This window comes from Hoplias malabaricus, chromosome 15 (assembly GCF_029633855.1).
Source record: "Hoplias malabaricus isolate fHopMal1 chromosome 15, fHopMal1.hap1, whole genome shotgun sequence".
NCBI classification, from domain to species: Eukaryota; Metazoa; Chordata; class Actinopteri; order Characiformes; family Erythrinidae; genus Hoplias; species Hoplias malabaricus.
The window spans coordinates 24,173,232-24,190,992 of record NC_089814.1 but is presented as its reverse complement, the minus strand read 5'-3'; the positions used below and the strand labels follow the sequence as shown (position 1 = coordinate 24,190,992).

Here is a 17,761-nt window from a genome sequence, read left to right as displayed (position 1 = left end):
ACAGCAGGGGAAGTTTCCAGTTTAAAAGCAAACAAATGTACAGATAAAAAGTAGTTTTCTGATCATTTCCTGGCTGGCTCATACAGAGGGAAGCCAGATAGCTAATGTCAGAACTAGGAAAATATTGTGTTAGTATTTATTAGTCCTTACATAAGCATGGAACTGCCAATGGTTATATGATGTATTTGCAATGTATGCTGGGAATTGTAGTGTGAGTAGAAAAAAATACTGTGACAGATGCAGACAAATGTATCATTTTGCTTCAGAATACCACACCACATCTCACTAACATAATCTCTTCCTAGTTTATGGAATGCCCCTTTAAAGGTGCACTCAATGATTTTAATTCATTTTGTCACTAGTACAAATACAGTGTTAATACAAAGAATATTATTTTTAAAAAGTAATTTTGGCAATGGCATCAGCACAAGTGCATTCTGGGCCTGAGAAGACCTGTTTGGAAAACTGTCTTTGTTGTGGTTTGCCTGCTTTGCCACATGAGGTCCAGCTAACTAGCGCCTGGTGTGGATCTGTGAAGAGTGACCTCTGGCATCTGAGTGGGTGTACTACAATAACAGAGAGGCACTATGATGAAACTGCCCAGTGCACCTTTAAGTCAGTATAAACATCCGGACATTTTAGCTATGCCTGGGCTGTGCGTGTGTGCAGGTTTGTGTTATGTTTAATTAATAATAAAAAATATATTAAAATAATGTAAGTAGCTGATAAATATTAAGAGATCTCTCAGATTCTTGTCTAATGCTGCACAATATCTGGGAATTTGAGCCGTCACACACTGGAAAAACCTTATCTCTGTTCACATCTGAGCACAACATAGAATAGGTAAAATCATGCTAATCACTCAGTGCTCGCTCCACCCTTTCTCACGTGTGATTAGTGGATGCTCCTCCTTCACACCACATTCTAAATAGTTGTTCTAGCAATACAGCATAGCAACCAACATAGCAACCAGCATAGCGACCATGAGGGGAGACCTGTCTCTCTCTCTCTCACACACACACACACACACACGCAGACATAGGCACACACACAAAATTACAAACAAAAAATGTTTCACACACAAGCTCCACCCCTCCAAACACTGCATGTTTAAATATTGATAATAATGATAATAATATTAATAATAAATACTCGCAACCATGGCAACAAAGCACCAGAGAGAGAGGCTAGGCGCTTTAGCTACGCTCACATGTGCTTCTTCATTAGGCATTTAGGGTCAAAGGTCATGGCAGGGTTTTATACACAAAGACACACTCGTTTTCTTTTTCTCTCTCTCACACACACACACACACACACACACACACACACAAACACTAGATCAATCTGGTAGTGTTTCAGGACATCACAGCTTAAAGGAGTTTTGTACATACACAAGAACACAGACCCACACACACAGAAGCTTACACTTGAACGAACAGTTCAGTGAAAAAAATTAAAATAAAAAAATAATCACATTCACATATTTTCCAACTGTGTGTGTCCAAATTCACATTCCATAGTATAGCTGTTGTGTTAGCTTAGCAGCTCCAGCACTAAAGAAGCAGCATTTGGAATCTGAACATGTCTTGGCTGATTTGCTGCGTCTGGACCAAGTGAAAAAGGCGTGTACATCTGATTTTTGGCAGAATCATTCCTTTAAAAGAAGAGCCCAGACACAGATTCATGCAGTTGCTACAAACTTGGTGTTTCTTCAAGGGTTCTTTAGTAAAGACAATGGTTCTCTATAGAACCCTGAAAATTAAAAACAATGGTTCTTCTATTGTAAGAAGCTTGATATTATAACAATAGACATACCTTTTGATGCCATAAAGAACCTTTTTCTGAAAGGTGCTATATAGCTACCTATTTATAGCACATTCTCCATCAATGTGAGGAACCACTTCATGATGCAAATAACCCTTTAATCATGCAGAGTTCTATATGTTCTCATGGATCTATATAGAACCATTTCCTGTAATAATAATAATTAAACAAAAAACAAAAAAACCTTATTATAGTGCACTACAGCAAGCCACAAATCAGAAAGCAAATGTTTTTTTGGCCTTTCTGCCAGAACCTTCATGCTAACTATCTTTTCTAACCTCTGACATGTAAACACTCACACACTAAGTAATGCAGTCTCATACACACATTTTCTGAGATAACTGCAGCTGCTAACAAGTGCACACATGAGTGTGTATGTGGTTGTGTGCGTGCGTGTGTATGTGTGTGTGTGTGTGTGTTTTTGTGTGCGTGGCTACAAGCATAGGGCATGGCTTCAGAATTGCACAAACACACACAGATGCTACAGATACACACACAGGTCAAGTCTCCTCACAAAACGTAATAATAAAAAAAAACCTTCAGTGTATCCTTACAGTGTGTTTGTGTGTGAGCAGTGGAAAAGTCTTATTGGCTCAGTAAAGCGTTAGTGTATACAGGACGGTTCACTGGTGTGTGTGTGTGTGTTTGTGTGTGCTGTGCAGAAGTCAGAGACAGCAGACAGCACATTTACAGATACTTTCAAAAACTGCAGACTACAAATGTGGCATCCAATAGCTGCAAAGTAAAGACAGGCTTCTTTAACATTTTCTGCAATATTTATAAGCCATTTTAACTGTATGTGAACAAGTCTCTAACTTCTGCACAGTATTGTGTTTGTGTGTGTGTTTATAAATGAATTTATATGTGTCTTAGCAAGTGCGGTGTGTCTATGTTTAATATCGGCAAGATTGTGTGTGTGTGTGTGTGTGTGTGTTTCAGCTGTCAGGAGTAAGTTGTGTTTGTATGTCCACTCTGCAGATGGGACATTTTCTGCTGGTGGCCAACCACTGGTCCACACACACCTGATGGAAGAGGTGCATGCAGGGTAACCTCCTAGAGAGAGAGAGAGAGAGAGAGAGAGAGAGAGAGAGAGAGATAGAAAGAGAGAGAGAGAGAGAGCAAGATAATGTCATAATGCATAATAATATGTAATATTTCAGATGTACTAGTTTAATTGTTTCCTTATTTTCCATTGTTCTGCTGAACTGTAGTGGTAGTGTACACATTCTAGGATGGAATAGAGTTATCCACCTGACGTCCTCGCCGTCCTCCAGCATCGAGAGGCAGATGGTGCATTTCTCATCAATGTCAGACTCTTCCTCTTCTTCACACAGCTTCACATCCAGTGGCTTTCGCTGCATACAAACACACACACACACAAAAGTGAGGCCCTCCACCAGGAGTGTCATTAGGCTTAGGCATATGCCACAGTATAAAGCTACATTCCCTGCCCTCATGAGCATGTTCATTTAAAGACTGTGGGTTCTGAATTGTTCTGTTCTAGAAAATGTCGTATTAAGTTAATTATTGCAGATTGTAAACAATTACACACTTCTCGTTGTCAGAAACACTTATGTATGTCAGAACAGGAAATACGGTGTTAATGAAATTTCACATAAACCAAATAAATGCAATTAATTTAAAAAATATTTACTGTTAATTGTTTGTTTTCATTCCCCTTCCGTGGCAGAGAAACCTATTTAGTGTTAAACAGGCTTTTTACTAGATACACAGTTGTGTCCATACTACTGATCAGCAAGGAGAAGGGTACTATTGCTGGGCCCCTCTAAAATCTGTGTGTGCCCCAGGACAGCAAGTAGTCTAGAAACACCCCTGCCCTCCACAGAGAACATGCATCTACACGGTTTCATTCACACTCTGTTTATTTGCCATAAGCCATTGACAACTTTTTGCTTTTGTTGTGTATTGTTTTCCAGCATGTTAAACTCTGCAAAGGATTAAAAATCAGGCTCTACTGTATGTATCTACTGTCAGCCCTCCATTTCCACAAGGTCCACATCCGAGGATTTAAACAGCCTTGGACTGGAAAATTCCAAAAAAGCTGAATCCACACAAATTAAGAGATGTGTAGCTCCCCTGCTGTGGCCTCCTGCCATTTGAAACTAAATTTCTCTGCACTGCTCACAATCTGAGCAGGGTTTGCCTCATATTTGCTTCATCTATTCATTTGTCTGTTTGTTCATTGTCAGTGCTAGGGTTAGGGATCAGCAACTACTCATAACTTCTCCACTGTGTTAGGCATGAGACCAATACACATAAGGGACGCGATCATCTGAGCATTTTAAATACCATTGGGGGTCCTGGAATAAATCCTCCACACATATAGAGGGATCAGTGTATGTGTGTATATATGTATGTGTGTGTGTGTGTGTGTGTGTGTGTGTGTGTGTGTGTGTGTGTATACCTTCTTATACTTGTGAGGGAAGGTGAATCTCTCAATGGTCGTCTGGATGGATCCTCTACTTACACTCCCCAAGCGATCCTCCAACTGCAGCAGCTCCTAACACACACACACACACACACACACACACACACACACACACACACACACACACGCGCGCGCGCGCGAGCACACACACACACACACACACACACACACACAATTACTCATTATTTTTTATGATTAATATTAATGCTTTACAGAATTTACTGAATAACTGCCTGTACATTTGTGTGAATTATAGGATGTGTTTATTTGGAACTGATATCAGAAAATGAATATAAAAAATAAATTGTAGTCTTAATTACTGATTGTGTGTGTGTGTGTGTGTGTGTGTGTGTGTTACCTCATAGCTCTCACGTACAGCTGAAGCATGGCGGTTGGGGCTAAGACCCTGCAGAGCCAGCAGGTGGAGCTGAGGGTATGGATAGTTTCTGACCTCGTGAACAACCTGTGCTCACACACACACAAACACAGTCTTACACAGTCTCTCTCTCTCTCTCTCTTGCTCTCTTTAATGCAACCCCTCTGTTAAAAAGCACTACCATTTGGCTCTTAAGCTGTGAGAAGGTACCTATGGACAGTGCTACATATATTATCAAAGCCTTTCCATTATTCTCTCATATACTGTTTAATAACCAGTAATACATCTTGAAATTTATGAGTTAAACCCCTTGCCCACACACCTCACTCTGTACTCACCACATGTGCAGTGGAGGTGTTCCGGGGGAAGTGGTGCATTCTGGGAGAAGCTAAGTAATGCTGGTAGGGCTGTGGGATCTGCTGCAGTGGATATTGATGAGATAAACCAGTGTCTACACTCAGATCCCTAAGCAGACAATCAAATAAACACAAAACACACACACACACACACATACACACAGTGACAGTTAACCTTTAGGTAAACATTAAGTCCAGCGTTCTGTGTGTTACAATGTGTGCAGCAATAGTTTTCTGAGTGAACATGCACAGGCCTGTATATTTGTGCATCTTGTGTGTGTGGCACTCACCAGTCTGTGCCCTCTGCCAGGTATCTGGGCTGCTGTGTGATTGGCTGTGGTATGTGGAGGGGTGGGGAGTAATCGTATCCAGGTCGTAGCCGATGTGTGTTCAAAGGGACGCGCTCTTGTGTGCGTCTAAATAAAAACAAGGCTTTTAAAATTACACAAATAGCAACACAGACTGTCTGCAGTACAACACTGTGTGTTTCTGTGTAAGTATGTGTGTGTGTGAATTATATTTCTTTTTTACATATTGAATTTACACATATTCAAGCATTTACTACAGAAAAGTAGTTAATTTGATGTGCTCAGTTTGTCTCTAATGAGATTTCCGAACTCCAATCTCCACCACGGGGCAGTGTGGAACCCGTGTCATGTTGTGTTTGGTCATATATATTGTGTTTAAGAAACTGAGAGTACATCCTAAGTGTGTACTACTCAAAATACTGTAAAATTTAGACTATGTATATCTTAATAGTAGGGGTTCAGCAGGGTAGTGCACATGATACTAGCTCACTGCTAAATTTTGTACTGACAGGAAGTGATGAAGCGTTGCTATGACAGCATTTACATTGCCGAGAGTAATTCCTCCCTTTTCATTTCAAATTGCATTGTGGGTTAATAGTGTCCATCAGCACCATATTTAAAACCCAGCCTGTGTGCCCTGTTGATGTTTGTTGTTCAACAACCAGTATGTATTAGGGTTCAATACATGATTAACATGCATCCAGAAAGATACTAATGCAGCCATCTAAATAGCATATAATATACATAGCAGATCTTGTCTTTTTTACATAGTTCCAGACAGTTAAATAAATGGTTTGCATGGAACTTAGAGACTGGACATTTTTGCCGGACCACTTACCGGGCGGCCTAGAAGAGTCATTTTCGCTTACTGATTGACTGACCCCTAATATTGAAACATTAGTAGGAACTGTTAGTTCAGCCATATTTCACATCCCGGCTCATGAACAAACTCCATATAGCTGCGCACAGCCTCTTGAACTTCACGTGCATTAACCTGCTACATTAAATAATTAAGTAATTGTAATTTTTAAAATCTTGGCCTTCTTTGTTCTTTGGTGGAAGATCATCTAGTATTTATTTTGAAATAAAATGAACAAGAAATATACTGACGCCGGTGTTATATAATATGAATAAAACTTTGTGCTCCTTTTCTCCAGACCTTCCAATGACAAGGCTTTCTTGTTTCTGAAATGCCAGAAACACCTCTGTGACAATGGCTATATGGATAATGGCGGTCTGGCAAAACTAGGCTTGCTTTTCTCATGTTTAATTCTATGTGCTGAGTGGTTTTAGCCTGATATTATTTACACTGTTGCTTTAAAGAGAGTCTTATCATTTCTTTTTAATTTAAATATATGATTTGACTAAAAAGCCCACCCTGGTATATAACTTCACTGAAATACTTAGTGTGTGGGTGCATGCATACCTGCATTGCAGCAGATTTTTTTTTCTCTAGTGTGAGTGTCCATAGTACTGTGCCCACCACTGCAGTAAGATCTGCTATAGTGTGGCATAGATGTTGTGTGTATATACAAACCTCATTTCCAAAAACTTTGGGCAGCGCAGTGATGCAACTGGTTGTATATTTATTGCAATACTGTTATATTGCAAAACTACCCATTGGAATAAATTACGTATCTATCTATCTATCTATCTATCTATCTATCTATCTATCTATCTATCTATCTATCTATCTATCTATCTATCTGTCTGTCTATCTGTCTGTCTGTCTGTCTGTCTGTCTATCTATCTATCTATCTATCTATTTCCCTCTCACTCTGTTTATATACTACCTGACACATGAGTGTTAGGGTGTGTATGTCTGTGTGTGTGTGTGTGTGTGTGTGTGTGTGTTTACCTGCGCTGCAGTAGCTGCTGCTGTATGAGGTATTGCTGCTGTAAGGCCTGAGGTAAAAACGTGGGAGGGACCTCCTGGTACTGGGGTGGAGCCAGTGGAGTGGGTGGGAACTCTGCAGGCAGGGGCGTTGCTGTGGCAGCCAGGTGGAAATGGCGGCAGGAGGTCGCATGGCTATGCTGGTGCCTGCTAAAATGTGCTCCTGCACACAACAACCAATCACAGGCAACAAAGGGAGAGTCAGGGCAGCCAGTCACAAGCAAGAGAGAGGTAGTGCCTTTTCTTTACAGACAAATGTGTCTAAACACAGAATAAAATCGATATATGGCTCAGCTACATTCTGTGTAAGGGAACATGGATTGGACCTAAATAAATCTATTGGACATAATAGCTATGGGCTCATACTGCAGTATGCAGTTGCTTTCCGTAAGAGAAACTCTATTGGACCAGTGTGGCTGCCATCTGTTTGATGGCAAATTAACTGGACCTAACAGTAGGTCAATATCAGTGTGAATGAGATTAGCCGTGTGCTGATTAAGCTGGAGGTTGACAGACCAGATACAAGACACAACACAGTCAGTCAGTGGGAAGAGGACAGGGAGGGCTGTCCAAAGTGAAAAAGGGTTCTATTGCAATATACCCTCACATTTTCTTAAAGATATATCTACTGGACCTTTGAAACAATGGAAGTTTAATGCTCTAATGTGTTACTTTTAAAAGAAAATGTATTAGATCTTAATTCTCTGTCCAATGCCAGAACAAGTGGACATTCATTGTACAACGATATAATCTCTTAAAGAGAAACGTGTTGGACCTAAATGTCCTGGGTTATAAAAACAAAAGGATACATTGTGTAGCTATGTTGCCGTTAAGGGCACATGTATTTGACTTAAAAGGCCCTTCCCAAAACCTCTGTTTTTTCAAAATTCTCAGTGGGTGTTCCTTTTAGGAGAAAATGTATTGGACCTAAACGTTCTGCTATTGAAATATCAAATGAAGCACATTGTTAAAAAATCCTGATTGGTCTCCAAACACCAAACTGCTGGTTGCCAAATGTGCAACTGGCTAGGGGCGGGTGGGGTGGCTAGGTGTCAGCTTTCAAGCTGTGGGTTTGTCTGCCTGGGAACCTGAGGGCAATTTGCACTTATACTTTTTCTATAAAGACTCTCAAAACACCCCTAGCGAACACAACCAGTGCCTGGGGACCACACTTCCTTTTTTAAATTCCCAGTACAAACAGGACAAAATTCCCAGTACAAAAAATAGAGGAGCACTAGGCAGTTTCAGGAGAGCACTTGTCTGTTATTGTAGTTTACTTTGTTAGCCACCAAAGATTGCACACCCTAAAACCCAACCGGTGCACTAGTGCATTAGTGAAACTTGGAGACCTCCAATCGGCAAGCAGGCAGACCACAACCACACAGAGCCACTCTGTCCCATAGTGGTTCTTCAAGCAGGTTTTCTCCAACACAATATGCACTACTGCTGTCATTGTTAATATAACTACTTTTATAATATTTCACTGACCATATATAGAACTTATAGAGGTGGTCTCAGACTTGAGAATAGTACTGCACTTCAGGTGAGAAGAAATGTGGGGTGAGTATGTGTCTAGTGTGTTAGCTGCTCATGTTTAATTTGTAGGATTGGTTCACACTACAGTCTTAGTTCCACCATTTTATTTTAGACCAACAAGAAAAATGAGAAAAAGAGAAAAGATAGGAGGTTCATTTTACACAACAACAACAGTTTTCAGTTCAAGCCTACATTTCATAGACTATGAGAAGCTCGAGCTTCCCTTACAAAACAGAGTTTTTTTCAAGCATGCTATTAATATACTTCATTTAAAATAAAAATATGTGGGTTAGGGTCAGGGTGATGTTACACCTAAAGCCTACATAAACTACTAAAAGACCTACATTGTCATTTGTAGGTTGAGGACACTGCTTCATCATAATATGTAGTTATTTAACAATATACCCCAATACATACGGTGGTGCTGTTTCACTGCATACAACCAGACTCTCTTATTTACCGAAAGAAGTGCTCTGAAGAGTTTTCTTGTCAGTGATAGCATTAAACAAACACATATCCCTGCTTTTCTAAGTTTCTGGAGAGTTAAATGAGATTTAGTTTGGAATTTGGGTTAGGTTTATGTTTACAGTAGTCTAAGGCTGCTTTTTCACCAGATGTTAATCATACACAATCTAGGAATACTGGGAACGGTCTTTTAGTAAAATATGTACTTTTTCACATGATACCAGGTTGGGTTTGAGAGTATTGTAACAGGCTTAATTCATACTATAATCCATTACAATTATAAGTGAGATTGAAATATAAAGTTATATAAAGGTGTATTTAAGTATAGCTGCAAAAAAAATGTAAATGAATGTAAACTAATTGTGTACTCAAAGTGCCTAAAATATACTTAAAGAGTAATTACAACTGTAAAGTGGGTCAATTTAGTCCCAAAAAGTATTGAAATAGTACACTTACATGAATACTGGTACACTGTTATAAGTATACCTATGGGGAATATACATAACCTTTATAAAAGTAAAGTCTATGACTGTGGGGAAACACCGTTCCCCTGTTTTGTTTATGTTCAGAAGTCCCGCATATTTTAAGGTGGAACGTTATATTTGAGGGGGAAAATATTACTTTTCTTTGTATGTGGCTATAGTTTAACTTGTCTCTGAGGTTTTATTCACTGTTTAAATTACCACAGAAACTCATTTGTTACTGTTTTACAGTAACAGCAGAAGTTTTGTAGCAGATTCAGTCTGTGTTCACTTCCATGCAGTTAGCCATCTACCAAATTTAGAGTGAATTTCATCTACAGCAAAAAATAAGTAAATATTACCCACCTATGGAGTAGGAATAGAGAAGTATTCTCATTTAGGTTCATGCTTTTCAATGTTTGGGGCTCTATTTTTTGTTTAAAAATGTCCTAAATGCCGTTTTACTGCCGTGAGCAGAGAGTGAAAGCTTAGCATATCGGATTGAGACACTTATTTTTACCCATTTACAGACACTGGGCTTTCATAAACACAGTAGACCGGTTTCTAGCATGCAGACAGACTGTAGAACAGCAAATGGTGAGGAAACATTAAAAGTGTTTTTAATTAAAATCACTGATTACTTTTGAAATTACTTAATGAAATGAACTATATAAGCATACTTTTTATTTATTTATTTTTTATTTTTTGCAAGTGTTACCTCAGCCTAGCATATTCAAAGTCCTTGAGGGTATGAATTACATGTGACAGTGATGGCACAGGTGTTACATACTAGCCCCTTCTATTTTAATCTATGTGTAGCACCTGTTTCCCCACAGCTGATGATGTCTCAGTAGTGTATACTATACCGTCTTTATAATACAGTGCTGAAAACATCACAGACATATCCTCCACTTTCCTACTTACTTCAGCACTTTCACAGGAAGCACGACAGGGCCCAGTGATATTAGACACTGTTCTGCCTGACCTTAGGCCTGTATATACATTCCTCACAGCTTTCTGTAGTTTGACAATCCATGACTGTAGTCCATCTGTTGCTCTGCATAATTTGTTTGCCCCTTCACAATTGTCAATGTTCAGGACCACCATAGATGATTTGAGTGGTGGGTCATTCACAGCGCTGCAGTGACACTGATGTGGTGGTGGTGTGTTACTGTGCTGGTATGAACTGATCAGAAACAGCAGTGCTGCTGGATTTTTTAAATAGTGTCCACACTTTTAGACTCTCCTACCTTTTTGTTCCACTTAAAGATGCAACATCAGAGACAGTAGCTCATCTGTTGTTACAGTTTGTGTTGGTTGTCCTCTAGTCCTTCAACAGTGGTCACTGGATGCTGTTTGCTGGACTTTTTTGGTTGTTGGGATTATTCTCAGTACAGTAGTGACACTGAAGGGTTTAAAACTCCAGCAGAACTGCTTTGTCTGATCCACTCAATACCAGAACTACACACACTAACACCACATGCTACACCAGTGTCACTGCAGCACTGAGAAAACCAAAAATATACCTGCTATGTGGTGGTCCTGAGATTTGAATACCAGGGTGAAGGGGTCTAACGACGTATGCATAGCAACAAATGGACTATAGTCTGTAAATGTAGAAATACAAAAGAGCACATGTATAGTCAGTGCAGATAATATGTAATAATAATAATATGTATAGAAACAAATAGGTTATTTAAATGTTTGTTAGCTGTTGTGTCCCAGACCTAAAAGTTATAGTAGTATAAATATGTGTTGCTATGGTTAAGTGAGTGGAAAATATTACAAATATCTCACAGATCATTCATTAACTGTACACTGTGTACATCAAGGGTGTCCAATTGGTCCCTTGAGGGTCATAGCTCTGAAGAAACTAGTGATCTCCTTAGCTCCATAATGTGTGTGTTTTTATTGGTTGAAAGGTTATCATTGCAATCTTAGCTTTGACAAAACGAATTTTACAGATGTATGTGCAAAAAACAAAACATTTAGTTATGAGCTAGTAGCTAATTTGCATATTGCATGCAAGAGTACGTAAGTTGCATACCTGCTAAGAAGCAGCAGTTACACTGACATCTAGTGGCCTGGATGAGTCAGAGAGCAATAGAGAGAGCTGTAGACTAAAGGTTAGAGAAGTGGGCTTGAGACTTAAAGGTTACCGGACTGATATCCTGGACTGGTGGAAGAAATCAGGGCAATGCACACCCAATGGAACAATGCTTTCTCCTCCCTCAGCATTCACAGCTGAACATACCTGACTCCTACTGTGTGTATGTGTGTAAAGACCTGTTCACACATGCACTTTAACCCATATGCTTTCAGATAATTTTATTACTAGTGTGTGTGTTCGCTGCCACAAATGGGTTACAAGCTGAGTCTCAAAATGATTAATAAACATTCACTTTTTCACTCTTCTTTCTACTGAACCTCTTAAACATTGGTGCCCTGATGTGAAGGACCCACTCTATGGAGTTTAAACTGGTTATTCAGGTACAACCCTGCAGTCTAATATTTCATCTCATGCAACCAAGTTTAGTGTTGGTTTAACTCAGCCTGAGGTCAGTTTTGCTAGAGCAGGAAAAACAATAATGCAAATATTGACCTGACCATCCAGGGCCGCTGGCCGCTGATACACCTGTAACACAGCTTGGGGATGTGGTTTAGTTCCATCTGAGTAGTGTTCAGACTCCACGACTAGTTTGAGAGCACTGTCTTGTCTATCGATGATGTGTGTGTTGTCTTTACTCTGAAGATAGTCCTCCGCTGGTGTGTGGTATTCTGTAGTTGGCATCGTGTCTTTATTAGGAACTCTGGGTCTGAGCCAATTTTCTCTTTCAGATTCAAAAGTGCTTTTTTTTGTTTTAATAAAATGGCCTCAGCTGCACCCAGTGGTACACGTTGCAGGGGAAATATCTTCGCTCTCCAATGCAAAACATCTCAATATTTGTCTGTATTTAGTTAACCATATCATTTGAGCAAAGCAGGTGTCCTTCAAATTGTGTGACAATTACATAATGAATGGACCAATAGAAATGCTCCAAAATGACTTGTAATAAAATATTTTACATTGACGTGTAATGAAAGTCCATTTTTTCTATTTTGGAGATGCATATTTTTCATTGGACAGCAACAATATGCTTTGCCCTCTCCTCATAAAACAAATTGAGAGCAGGTGAGTCTAGCTCTCCCAGGCACCTTGGAGTTTCGTAAACACTTTGGACCGGTTTTCAGTGACAGACTGGGGCGCTAGCAAATGGTGAGGAAACATTCTGAATGTGATTTGATTACAGTGGTGAACTTCAACTTTATTGGACCTTGCCACATAAAGGACATAAAGCTTTTTCTCATGACACTGACTGCAGAATGACCACACGACCAAAGGGGTTCTATAGTCAGGTGCGTCCCAATCATTCACACATACTGACAAGTGTTTTCGTATGTAGTGTATGGTGTAGTTAAATGTCAGAGTTGAGTGTACTCAGATATCCACAAGGCAATGTGCTGTGTTTGGCAGACACCATTGTCCCCATGATGTATCATATATAGAACATATATAGAACAGGCAGTAGAACTGGTGAATACATTTAATAAATAAATCTTCTGGCATCTATAGGTAGGCCTAAGTCTTATACACAATATCCGCTTCCATTGGTGTTATGAAGGTGTAGCCTACACATAAGCTTACTACCATTAAATGGGTTAAAATAGCAGTTATAAAAATAGTGTGAAGGATTAAGAGTCAGCCTGTTTTTGTTATGGAGTAGTAACAAGATGGTTAAGGGCAGTCTAAGTAACACTGCTGTGTCAGATCCATGCTGTGAACCTGTCTGTGTCACGGCAGTGCTGAAAATGAAGTGTGACGGCAGTGCATGAATCGAGTAGCCAATCCCATTCCCAGTGGGAATCCATTATGAACATTACTGAGGTCCAGTGGTAAAGTGCAATTACCTCAGCCCCCATGTAAAACTAATCCCAACTGAATAGGGCTTCAGTGTGTAGTACACAGTTGGGATGCACCCCAGGTCTCACCCCTGTCTGTGCAACGAGAATTTCCCAGAGCTGTAAATCCATTTCAGAAGACATAAAGAATCATGTGCTTGTAGGTAGAGAGAGAGAGAAAGAAAGAAAGAAAGAAACAAAGGAAGAAAGAGAGAAATAAAGAAAGAGAGAGGTGCAGATGGAGATGTGTTTGGTCTGAGCGAAAGTGACAGCTCGCCTCTGTGTGCTAGCGGTTATGTTTCCCAGAGGCGCAAAGGTGAACTTTCCCATGATTCAGCTTGGCAAGTGGGAGGAGTTGAGAAATGAGCCTGAGGGGGAGGGGCCAAAGAGGCCAAACAAGGGAAAGGGGTGGAGCTTGAAGGGAAGACACATGGAAATCAGCAGAGAACACACTGAAGGTTAAGGGAAAAACTACAGTCTTTATTGGAAATATTAGTATGAGTGAAACTGTGATAATAATAATAATAATAATACCATGCAAATAAAGAGCAGAGGCGAGGCCTGACCATGCTCCTTAAGATTAACAGAACAGAAGCAGCATCCAATGGGTAGATGTGTATGCTACAGCACGTGTAAGTACAGCAGGACATCTCTACACAAAGATACATTGGAGTTTGCTTTTTAAATGTAAAAAAAAAAACAACAAAAAAGAAGATTTGTTTGTAAAAATAAATAAATAAAATAACAAAAAACACGGTCATGCATTAGAGCTTAATACAAAAACAGAAGGCAAAGAACCACAACCAAAGAAATAAGAACATCTTGAAATACTAGGAGGTTTTTCTACAGCAGTGCGGTTCTTGTGATTCCTGTGATGTGGATGCGGTTCACAGACACGGCAGGAGCTAGGAACGCTAGCATTGGGCTTAGCAAGCTAAGGCAGCACACAGCAATCAAACGGGATTCACAGCGACTGGGTACAATGTGCTGGTGGGTGCAGGTTTGCACTGATATCACTGACAACTAACAGAGGACTTGAAGCCAACTGTGAAAGTCTAATCAGGTTAAATCAACAGCTAAATCTAACATCTAGATGTTGGTCAAAAAAATAGGGCTGAACTGACTGCAGGTGTGTTTTTAAAGTAAAACTAGGTAAATATTTTTCCTTCAGATTGCAGCTTCAAAATCATTGTGATTCTTCCCTGACCTTTAATAGGGAGAACAGAATATGTGACATTGCTACTCTGGGTTCAGTGCTGCAGAAATTGCACTATATCTTTTGAAGGAGGGTAGGACAAAATGAAATTCACTAGGGGGAGCCCCAGGAGCAAAAAGCCCAAATCTTACCTAGTGTTCCTTTAATGGCCAATATTAGAGGTGCAAGTAAATGCAATAATTGTCTAAGTAAAGACCCCCTCCCCTATGGTTTAGCCTTGTTAGCATGTGTGTGTGTGTGTGTGGCTAAACCGCTCTTGTTCAATGTGCAGTGTGTTCCAAACACAGTTGTAGTAACGTGGATTCAGACCGACAGGGTTTCATACATCACACACCTAAGGAACCAATCCCATCACCTCATGGGTCAGGGCTTTTGAGCTTGAGGGGTGGGTGGAAAAAGAGGCGGAGACTAATGGCATATTCATAGATCTTTATGTACTCAGTGAATGTGCGTACTTATTGAGTTAAATCTAAGAAAATTTTAAGGCATCAGGGGACTTTTATTCTGAAACCCTCTGAACAGAGCTTTATAAAGTTTATAAAGGGTTACCTGAGGGGGGCTTTAGTTAGGCTGAACATTGCCGTTTTCATATATCAATTAAATGGATGTTCAGCTCTTAAAGTTACACAGAACAGCTCCTTTCACACTGGCGTTAGTGTCCTAGTGACCATTATCTCTCATATATTTATGAATGGTTTCATATAAAGTTTATTTAATGACTACAAAATAACCTCACTGATCAGGGTCAGGGGGAAGAGCCAGCTCTACTCCTCTGATTCTTTGAGATCTATACAAAGATGAATTACACCGGCACAATGCACCAGCCCAGGACAGAGACGGCACTCGGGCTTGGGTCAAGCCCGGCTGTGACGGAGCCGAGAGGCGAGCGCATCCACTTCACAGAAATTTACAGCCGAAAAAAAGATGTCAGTCTATTCACATTGAGGAAGAGAAAACAACAGCAAACAAACAAACAGAAGAAATGGGACAATCACAATGACATTTGCAAGAGCTAAATGCTACGATGGGTCGACTGTTAAAAAGACCACCGATGACATTTGTTTGGTTTGTTTTTGCAAACAGAGACAGAGGCTTCTTCAACAAAATAAATAATAAAAAGAAATAAACAAACAAGAGGAAATAAATGTTATTCTGCAGTTGCACACAGGAGAACACTGGATGAGTGGAGGACATTATTTTGAGGGAGGTGGGGGGTGGGGGTGGTGTCAGTGTTATAGTTTTAATGCCAATGTCGTCTTCAGGATGGAAAAAAGGGATGAGGTAGAAGGGACAGGCAGAGAGGCTTTAGCACAATGGAAGGGGGAGAAAGATCTGAGAAATGCGGGATGTAGAGGCAGCCTCCAGACTATGGAACAGAGAGAGAGAGAGAGAGAGAGAGAGAGAGAGAGAGAGAGAGAGAGAGAGAGAGAGAAAGAGAGAGTGAGAGAGAGAGAGAGAGAAACAACAACAACGAAAACAGAAAGACAAGCACAGTGAAAATCATCGGCACCGGCATGGATAAATATGTACGTCATTGTTATTATATAATCAGCATACATCCTGCAGGAGGACTGTTTCAATAGTTAATACAGTTAAAACTTCTCTACTTTTAATATCTGACCATATTCTTTCTAGGAGCATGGCTTTAAATATTATATATATATACACACACACACACACACAAACGGGCCTTACAACAGTGGAAGTTACAGACCCCACAATAATGATCAATAACCAATACACATCCTATGAAGGGTGTTTTAGGGCTCACACAACATGGTAACCGTGTTATATATAAAACTAGGTAAATATTATATATATATATATATATATATATATATATATATATATATATATATATATATATTATTGCTACCCACCTGAAATGGCATGCAATGGTTAATTATTCATTAATTATTCATTAATATCATTAATATAAACTCTGGGAGAGATGTGAGGGAATCCAGCAGCTTATTAACCCACCAATAACATCATCAAAAAACAGGGAGGATGTATCAGGTAAATAAACAAGCGGTTTAATGCTACAATATTGCAGAGCAGACTGCGGTCCGGACACAAAGGGATGAAGCCCTGGTGTTTTACCGCACTGTGAGCTCTTAAACCTCCCTTAGTATTTAACAAGACCCATATTGGATTTAGACGGCCTTCACAGACCTACATGAAGCCGTAACCTCTCTGTGTTGGCTTTATTCTGCGCGACATACCCCCCAAATCAAGCCCAGCCTCCGCGGAAAACAGAACGACCTCCAGCCCTTCAGACTTCCAGAGAGAGAGAGAGCGAGAGCGCTGGCTCCGGAGCCAAGCGCCTGCCCTGCGTTCACGGCCCCCCTGCGACTCCCTGCAGTCCCACCCGCGTGTTAGTGCCGCTGGTGTTACAGAAAGGAACAATGAAGGAATAAGAACGGGAACGGTACCTCTGCTTCTGACTGAACCAAACACGGGAAGAACCAGATATCCGACATGGACCAACACCATCCTGCTGCTATTGTCGCGGCGGCGCTGCCCGTGGAGCCGTTACAGCTCGCAAACACACCACCGACCAATCATAGGAGCGCAGACATGGATCCTAGCCAATCAGAGCGACGCAGTAGAGGGGCTCAACCAATCAGGAGTGATTATCCCTCCCCTGCAGCGCATCTGCGCCAACAGCCAATCAGAGAGCTGCGGTTTCTTTTGTGAGTTAGCAGACGGTTTGTTGTCAGCGCGACTGCAAGAGTGCGCATGCGCACGGGCCAGCGGAATAAAAACTAATAGTACTAATAACCTGAAAAATAACCTCCTTGTTTCTACTGTCAAATTATCAGCTCAAATGACAATCAAGCCCCCCCCCCCTCCCCAGAACCGCTATTTTTTGTGCCATGAATCATTATCTGTGCTGCAGTTACACTGACGTAGTGGTAGTGTCAGTGTGTAACA

The 17,761-nt window shown here is 40.4% G+C and overlaps 1 protein-coding gene across 1 annotated transcript; it reads right to left on the bottom strand.

Moving 5' to 3' along the window:
• Window positions 1-2,759: 2,759 nt before the first annotated feature.
• On the bottom strand, window positions 2,760-17,343 carry ark2ca (arkadia (RNF111) C-terminal like ring finger ubiquitin ligase 2Ca). The gene is made up of 8 exons (XM_066646022.1): window positions 17,260-17,343; window positions 7,172-7,370; window positions 5,296-5,421; window positions 4,988-5,114; window positions 4,632-4,736; window positions 4,250-4,345; window positions 3,076-3,179; window positions 2,760-2,877 (listed from the first exon to the last, which is right to left on the bottom strand). Exons 1-8 carry the CDS (start codon window positions 17,318-17,320, stop codon window positions 2,760-2,762), a joined length of 936 nt encoding a protein of 311 aa, XP_066502119.1. The 5' UTR covers window positions 17,321-17,343.
• Window positions 17,344-17,761: the final 418 nt, after the last annotated feature.